Source organism: Aptenodytes forsteri, unplaced genomic scaffold (genome assembly GCF_000699145.1).
Source record: "Aptenodytes forsteri isolate BGI_AS27 unplaced genomic scaffold, ASM69914v1 Scaffold373, whole genome shotgun sequence".
Taxonomy (NCBI): Eukaryota; Metazoa; Chordata; class Aves; order Sphenisciformes; family Spheniscidae; genus Aptenodytes; species Aptenodytes forsteri.
In genome coordinates this window covers 22,868-31,333 of record NW_008795579.1, presented here as the reverse complement: position 1 = coordinate 31,333, position 8,466 = coordinate 22,868, and the positions used below count along the sequence as shown (strand labels likewise).

Below are 8,466 nucleotides of genomic sequence, written 5' to 3'. Positions count from 1 at the left end.
CGGCCTAAAGGGAACGGGGCTTCGATCCCCGTCCCCGCTCCGGGCTGTAGGTCCCGGGTGTGTGAAATGAATGGGGCTGAGGTGGAGCGGCCCTGCCGGGGCCCTTCCCTTGGCGGGTAGGGCCGAGCTTGCGGCCGGTGTAGGGGACGCCCGAAAGGGGGGTGTTGAGCGTTGCTCGGTGGCTTGAATGGCACTGACGTCCACCAGACGGTCATGGCGAGAACCACGAAAAATTCCCGGTAAGTAAGACATTCTCCCGCCCATAACGTGCAGACGTGCGAGTGATGTATTAATCTGTTTAGAAGCTTTCGCCTCTCGACATCAAACACGAATAACGGTGAAAAGGCACCTCTTTGAAGCACGTGCAAGCGCAGCAGCCCTGTTTGGAAAAGTTCCCTGCCGCCGTCCTCAGGCCCGTGCAGGGGGAGTGGGCGACGACGGTGCGGGCAGACGCGGGCATTAACCCTGCCCTCGGCCGCACTGCCCCGTAGGAGGTGAGCTGCTGTGGGAAGGGGAGAGGAGCCGAGCGGCTGGATTCCTTCTCTGAGTGTGGCTTGCCTGGCCTCCTGTGTATCCTGAGCAGAAACCTGCACTCCGAAGTGCCCTGACGCTACAGGAGTGCTCGTGCCATGCTGGGGAGTCCTAATTAGCTGGCTTCATTGTAATTCTATTGAGGCTGCTTCAGTGACCCAAAACCAGCATATGCTGTTCATAACAGAGCTCCAGTCGACACGAATGTTCTCTAGCAATGCAAACGAAAGAGGAGCCGAACTTCGCAGTGTGTGCAGCGTGACGCTTTTAAGAGTGAAATCTGGCTGGTGAGGAAGAGGTGCGCTGCCCCTGAAGGCGATTGCAGCGTTACCTACTGACAGTCTGGATTTCCACGTGTTTGGCTTAAATGACTGAAGGTGGTAGCGCTTTTCCGAGGTTTTTGTTTGTCAGAAAGGTTGATCTGTCACAGGGACTGAGGAAAGCCTTACCACTTGGTGGAACAGCCGATATGACCGTTGCTTTTTGCCCCCTTGTCCCCAGTGAGGCATTTACTTGCGCAGCCGTTCTGAAACTCTGAATTGTGGGGCTGCTTCATCTTAAGGTGACTGAAAGTGAGAAGGACGTAATGAAGTTGGAGTTTTTCATTTAATGTCTGTAGAATACATCATCTTGAAACTATAGTGCTACTACATCCCACTTAAAATCGTCTGTCTTTATAGTCTGAAACTAGGGGGTTTTAATTTAAAAAAAAACAGCCTTTCCGGGGCGTATAAATGAAAGCAAAACTAATTATGTAAAACAGATTTCTTACGGCTGTCTGGGGGTGAAAATCTTGTTCAGCAGACGACTTTTGTGGTGTCCTCAAACTGTAGGAATTGTCAGGATACTTTCCAGGAAACAAAGACGGGCTTCCAATAGGCGCAGTCAGCGGAGTGGACAAGGAAGCACGAGGACAGGTTTGGAAACTTCTTGAATTGCACCAAGCCACCAGCAGTGAGACTTGAGATTCAGCTCATGAGTACAGTGTGTAAGAAGCTGCTTCTGTACGTGTGGTTAAGCAGGAGACCGGGGCATCCGCACCAGAGCTGAGGCTCCTGGCATTGTGGGCAGCCCACCGCAGAGCCCACGCGAGTTACAGAGCAGTGAGGTCTCTTGGGTGAAGCTGAGCCTACACGTCACCCATCAGCGGGAAACTGCTGCTGTGAAGCTTCTAGAACCTGTTCTACAACACTGTTGTCACGGTTATCTTCTGAATGTGATGACTAGAAGAGACAGTCAAATGCAGATGCGTGGTGGCCGTGTCTGTTTAGGAAGTCACCAAAACACGTGGGTGGCAGCGAACGTAGATTTGACAGAAGAAATCCTTGCCGAATGTGGAACACGGGTGACTTGTTCCCTGGGCTGTACGCTGCTCCAAGTCTGCTGTGGTTTATTGCTACGTGGGATATAGCGTGTTTAACTTACCTGTTTCAAAGAAATTCGAATCCCGTTAGGACGTGGGGACGATACGTAACCAAAGCACGTGCTCGGGTTGACGCTGTTGGCATAAGGCTGGGGTCCCCTGGGATTAGTTTGGTTGAGCAAGAAGGAGGAAACGTTAGGCGCTCTGTGTAACAAGTGACTCTGCTTACAAGTCCTGGCAGTGTTTCTCAGTGCCTGTAAGAAAATAGAAAATTTTCTGTGGGTGTAGGGGAACCATTTCTCTGAAGTGCTCGGAGCACATGCACGCTTCGCCACTGGCTTCCGTGTGTGCAGTTGCCTCCTAGGAATCTCCGAGTAGGCAGGTCACGCAAATTAGCTGCAGCTTCCGTCTCACCCGTAACTTTGGTTAGCAGTTCCAACCTATCCTGCGTTACTGGTTTGAATGGTAAGTCCTGACTAAAGCACTTCATGGATGGCCGAAGGAAGGTTTCCCTCCTCTGGGAGGAGGAGAGATTTGAAAAACGGATAAAAAGAATGAGAGGCAACTCCAGCATAGCTCTAGTTACAGTAGGTATGTTCAGGGTGGTAAGTATTAAATATGTGGGGAGGCAGCGTGTTTAGTGTTAGAAACATGAATTATGTTGTAGTAAATTTTCTTTGGTCTCTTTCGTTCCTCTCTCTAGCTCGGATGCATGCGAGGTTTCCTTCAGCTCTAGGACAGTTCAGTGAGATATTTGGAAGTGCTGCGAACAGGCTATTAGTGCCTCAAAACCCCTGATCTTGGCAAAGATACTGAGGTCATGGCCAAACCAAAGCTACAAGACTGAAGAATGCGTGCAGCTCCCTGGGAAGGCTGGAGATATCTCCATTGACATTGAAAATGTTTGCGAAGTGTTAATGCTATTCAGCAGGAGCCCCTGCATCATCACGATCAGGGACACTGAGATTTCTGTTCTGATAACAGTGCGTTTGAGTGATGTACCAAGTTCCACGCAGTGGGACTTTGTCTTCCAGCGGTGTGAGAAATGGCTGCTGCGCAGTGCCCAAACGCAGAGGGAGCAGAGCAGGTCGTTTCTCATCCTCTCTTTTTCCTCTGAGAGTCTTTCGTTCCATGTTAGAAGAGGAGACTTGTGTCCAATAAGGAATTAAAAATACCATAGTAAGAAAATTGCTACTCTGCTATTGTTGTACTTCACCTGAATAAGTAGATGCCTTAGCGTTTCCTAAAAATGCTGCTGAAAGGGAAAGCCTTAGGTTTTCACCCAGTGGGACAGTATCTTGCTTGAAACTAAAGGTTGCATTCAGAAACCACTTGGTTTTTATGCTCTCAGAAGTCAAATGCTCTGTTACTGGCCTCTGATCAGATGTTTTCCGCACTTGTAGCGGGTGCTGATGCTGGAAGAGGCAGTCGTGGCCGCTTCTGCCGCTGTACCGGCCTTTCCTTGAGCTGGCATCAGTGTTTGGACAGCTGAATTGCAAAGAACTTGTAGCACTGACGGAGCTCAAAGGTGGCTGCTCTGGGTTTCAACTAGGCCTGGGCTGGGTCCTGATTGGGTTCATCCCGCAGATACGCGGACAGTTGTGCCGGGAGCAGGCTAGGAACAAGCCGCTGGGTGAGGGAGCGGGGTTTCTTTGGGGAGTGGTGCAGCATTCGGTAAGTAACTTCACTAAATGTGTCACAGTTACCAACAATTGAATTGGTTGATGATCAGGTGAGTCAAAATCTGTTCTGAAAGCTTAGCAATGGTCACATTAATAGATGGTTTGAAAAGTTAATTACTCTTTTGTCAGGTTATTGTGCTGTGATGCTTAGAGTGCAATACAGAGACCAAACATCCACTCCTTGGTGTGTGGAGTGGGAGCCACTCTGTCACGTACAGATGGGAACGTTGGCTTTCTTTGTGTCCTTGTGTGCTTTAGCTTCCTGTAGCCAGTGTAGCTGCAATAAATACCGGGGTAAGTGACCATTTGGCTCAGAGCATTTAACTCAGTTCAATTCGCAGGTAGGTCTTTGAGGTCTTCTCTGCAGGGGCATTAGCTATGAAATCCCAGCTTTGATCTGGCACCTCTGGAAGACAGCCGAAGTGCGCGAAGCACCCGTGGTCTTCTGTGCCTTAGCAACAGCAGCTCGTGCTGGGTGGCTGTTTGCCTTCTCCTGGAATGCAGACGCGCAGTTGTGGGCTTGGCCTGAGTTGCCAGGAGAATAACTGAAAGTGGTGGGGAGTCTGCGGCCGAGGCGTGCCGAGCTGAGGTCGCTTTCACCAGCCCATCGAGTATGGCCGCACTTGAGTGTTGCACGTGAGTTCTCGCTAGAACTGCAAATGCACAAGGGTTGGTCAAGAGTCCTGCAGCATTTTCTGGTGCCCTGGACAGGCTGTTGCTTGTTGTGGTGTTTGTGGAAAGCCAGAAGGATACCAAAGAGCGTGGGAGTTGAAGTCTGCGCATGTAGAAGGTTGTAGCAAGAAGTCAGAACAGTGATTCTTCAGCTCTCGTACCTGTACTGGCTTCAGCTGGGTCTTACTCTTAGCAGATTTGTTGAGCAGTCCATTTTTAATAGTATCTGTGTCCAAAAAGTGGGCTTTTCAGTGGCTGTGCTTTGGGATTTAACTCTTTGGGTGGCAAAAAGCATAATTAAGTCTGCCTAAGTAGCTGTTAGAAGTGACTGAAATTTTGCCACCATCTGTAGTAGCTCATCTTGAAAAGTTTGTCATAATCTTGGTTTGCTGCAACGCTTATTTTGGTCTCATAAGTTTTGATAGCTTCTTCAAGGAACATCAGCGTGAGCTTTTGGGGGGCATTATGCACTGAATGCATTGTATCTCTATTCTTCACACATTTTTTTTTCAGCCTTAAGCACCCTTTAAAGGTTATTAATAATAAGCTAGTAATGCAGCTTTTAAGAACAGGAAGAAGTAACTGCTCTAGTTGTGTATCAGGAGACACGTAAGGAAAGCCAATGTTAAGTTTACTGGCAGCATGGAAGGGTGAGTCTTTGCAATATGGATGAAAGATACAAAACTTGATTTGAACTTCTCTTAAATGGTCTGTTCACAGGCAGCCTGCTTCTGCGAAGTGGTACGACCGAAGGGACTATGTCTTTATTGAATTTTGCGTTGAAGACAGTAAAGATGTTAATGTAAATTTTGAAAAATCCAAACTTACATTCAGGTAAGTACCTTGGGTCTTCACAAGGCTGAAAGGCACGGGGGGGATACCTAAAGGCTGTGCTGGTACTGATTAGATGATGTTTCTCTTAAAGTAGTAAGTTCTGTTAATGAAGTGTGTTTGTTCTTTAAGACATTTCCTGCTAAACACAAGCATTTTTTTTCTCTTAACAGTTGTCTTGGAGGAAGTGATAACTTTAAACATTTAAATGAAATTGACCTTTTTAATAATATTGATCCAAATGTAAGTATTCTCTTGACTCTCTTACTGTGTTCTTAGTGCTGTATCCCGAAAAATACCGTCCATTCTTTAGGCTACTTCCAGTATTGTGGGCAAATTGTTCCTTAGACCGTAAGAGCATGCTTAAACTCAGATCTGTGAAAGCATTTCTGGACGGTATTTTTCAGGACAAAGAATAAGTTGATAGCTTAAGACAAATGAGTATAATATAAGCAGTTCCCGGCGAAGTTCGTGATGACTATACTAACAGATACTTGCTCTTTTCTTTCAGGAATCAAAGCATAAAAGAACAGACAGATCTATCTTGTGTTGTTTACGAAAAGGAGAATCTGGTCAGGCATGGCCAAGGTTAACAAAAGAGAGGGCAAAGGTGGGTTTGGGCTCCTTGATGGCCAGGGTAGTAGTGCCTGTTGCCTCCCCTGGTTTTTAATTTTGTTTAATATTTGGGTCATGTTTAAATTATGTAGCAGTTAATGGGTCACTTACCGTGCTTCTGATCAGAACGGCAGTTCTTATTAACCTTCCTTTTCTGAACAGTAACAGCTTGTTACTCGCTTGTCCTTAACTAACTTCTTGTGTTGATGTGCAGCTCAACTGGCTCAGTGTGGACTTCAACAACTGGAAAGACTGGGAAGATGACTCAGATGAAGACATGTCCAATTTTGATCGCTTTTCTGAGGTATGGGGAGATGAGTACCTGGAGGTTTGGGTTTCTGTCTGGGCCGTGTGTAGGCAAGCAGGGACTGACAGCTGTAGGGAGAGTCGTCTTCCTCGGCATTCCTCCTCCTGGTGCTTTCCTGGCCGCTGGTCCCGGTGCGGGCTCTGCTGGTTTGTGGAGGCACAGCTGTTGCCAGCTTTAACCCGCGCTGTGGGAGCGAGATGGCCAGTTTGTGCTTGCTATCAAATACGAAATGAATGTATGTCCTGTCGTAGAGGCCGGCACTAAGTCAGTGCACTGGTTGGTTTGCAAGGCAATTAACTTAAATTTTTTTGCATGCTCACCTTGTAATTCTGCATAGGTGCAGCTGATTTGTCAAAACAACTGATGGTTATAACAGTTTTAAGCTATTTTTAGGTTTTTACAGCGCTCCCCTAGTTCACGTAGAGAGCGCAGTTGGCTTCACCCTGTAACGTGGCTGTTATCTCTCTGGAACAGATGATGAACAACATGGGCGGAGATGACGACGTAGACTTGCCAGAAGTAGATGGGGCAGATGATGTAAGTACTTTGTCTGCAGGGCTGTCGCAGCGCCCTGCACATTCATTGCAGCTTGCTGAAGTCAAACTTGCATTCCCTCTTCAGCGCTGTTAAAAAGTTAAACTGTACCAAACCTTGTCTGGACAAATGATGTCATCTGGCAAAAGTCATCTTCCTCCCCTCCAGCAGCGGTGCTCAGGGCGGTGGTGTCGATGCTTGCGGTGCCCGGACAGCTTGGTGTCACCTACCTCCGCGGTGACTGCTGGTTATTACGGGTCTGCAGGCTCTGGCCAGTGAGGCCGAGCCAAGTCCTGTGGAACCTGGAGTTCCCCAAAATACGGACTCTGACGGAGAGCACGCTTGCCACTAGACTTTGGAAACAGCAGCTCGTTTGCTGGGTTAGTGGTGGTAGAGGGAAAAGTGCCTTCAAGCACAGTCTGCTCCAGTTAATGTTTCTTCTTCTTTCCAGGACTCACCAGACAGTGATGACGAAAGTAAGTTGACGTTCTCGTTTGTTTCCGCACACCGTGCGGCAGGGCGAGCGCTTGCTGAATGCTCCTGGGCGAGCGAGAGCCTTGAGCGGAGCCAGCAGATGTTCTGTCCTGTCAGTCTCGCTAAATCCTGGCTGCGAGCTAATGCCAGTGCCTTGCCTGAGCGGCGCGAGACGATACAATCTAGTGAAATCCTTTCCACACAAGCATGAAATACCAGTTTGACCTTCCCAGCCAGCTGTAGTCCTGGGGAGGCTTTGGCTTTAAGAGCAGCAGGCATGTGCACGGGCCGTCGGCGTGTGTGGTGCTGGCCCTACTCGAGTAACTTCTGTGCGCAGCCGCTGCTGCGCACGCAGGTCTTCCTTGTGAAGAACCAGCTCTGTGCTTCGGGGGTGAGGTCAGAGACCCTAAACTGCCCCGTGCCCTTCTTGGTTGAGGGCCAGATCTTCTTGCCTGTGTCCCTTGTGACACAGTGGGGCTGCTGGTAGCTTTTTTTTTTTTTAAGAGAAAACAACAAGACCCACCCAGTAATGCTGTTCTCTTTCTCTCTAGAAATGCCGGATCTGGAGTAAGGAAAACTGTCGTCTTCAGGGTTTGGGGAAAGAACTTCATCACAACATTTCATAATTGAGATAAGAATTCCTGAGTTGATAGCCCTAAAGGGAGATCCTGCATCCTTTAACCCATTTTCAGTCCATTTTAAATGGCTTCACTGATGGTAGGTGTGTACCGTTGCACGGGGCGGTCTTAAGCCACGAGAGGCAATAATGTTATGCATGAACCGTTTTCCAGACTTCCAAAAAAAAAACAAAACCCAATTGAGGTGTAGGCAATCGATACAGAACAGTTGCAATAAAGTTTACAGAGCCTCCTTGCCTCGTAGCAGATATAATTACAATGGGAGAATCCTGAATTTACACCAAGTGGTAAATGAGCATTTTTCCCCTCTGCGGCCTGAAATTGTACGTTTGTACCGGGAACAAAACTGGCTGAAACAAGGCTGTTGTCATTGGCTCACAAAATTCAGCAGGTGACGCGCAGTACCGCTGTGGTGTCTTCAGGTCTGTTCCGCTAAAGTTCGTATTGAAAAGGAAACAAATTTCTCCTCGTTTGGTGTTTCATCGCAAGTCCCGTGCCCCCGAGCCGGCACGGGTGGCTGGAGCCTCTCCCCCGGTACCGTTTGACCCTCAAGCTTTACATCTCCTCGCCCGGGGCGCAAGTGGCTGTGCGTTGTTGCTTGTCAATCTGTACATTTAGACCAAATCGTATTTGCACTGTGGGTATGGAAGTGAGTGACAGACCGTGGGGCGTACACGCGCGGGTGGCTTCTAACCAGGCTGAAAAACCTCAATTTATGTTCAGAGCAGCGGGGATTTTTTTAATGTCTACATTCTTTCTAATAAACTGTTGAAGACTCCCTGGCTCTCCTTCCGCCGGTGCCTTCGTCCACCCGCGGCG

General features: G+C 48.3%; 2 protein-coding genes across 2 annotated transcripts in view; both read left to right on the top strand.

Moving 5' to 3' along the window:
- Positions 1–3,571: 3,571 nt before the first annotated feature.
- Positions 3,572–8,427, top strand: PTGES3 (prostaglandin E synthase 3). Its single transcript, XM_019472856.1, has 8 exons — positions 3,572–4,212; positions 4,969–5,082; positions 5,253–5,322; positions 5,591–5,689; positions 5,909–5,998; positions 6,476–6,538; positions 6,987–7,011; positions 7,561–8,427. The coding sequence occupies exons 1-8, from the start codon at positions 4,190–4,192 to the stop codon at positions 7,578–7,580; spliced, it is 504 nt and encodes a 167-aa protein (XP_019328401.1). The 5' UTR covers positions 3,572–4,189; the 3' UTR covers positions 7,581–8,427.
- Positions 7,724–8,466, top strand: part of ATP5B (ATP synthase, H+ transporting, mitochondrial F1 complex, beta polypeptide) — a 4,697-nt gene continuing 3,954 nt past the window's right edge. Inside the window, exon 1 of the mRNA XM_009282286.2 lies at positions 7,724–7,730. Coding sequence (XP_009280561.1) covers positions 7,724–7,730 — 7 coding nt within the window. The remainder of the gene's footprint in view (positions 7,731–8,466) is intronic.

Bases quoted from the DNA above. Each gene is read 5' to 3' on its own strand.
- PTGES3 (XM_019472856.1), top strand. From the start codon at position 4,190: ATGGCCGCACTTGAGTGTTGCAC. The intron at 5,323-5,590 runs GTAAGTATTCTC...CTTTTCTTTCAG, and splicing joins TTAATAATATTGATCCAAAT to GAATCAAAGCATAAAAGAAC. The intron at 5,999-6,475 runs GTATGGGGAGAT...TCTCTGGAACAG, and splicing joins ATTTTGATCGCTTTTCTGAG to ATGATGAACAACATGGGCGG.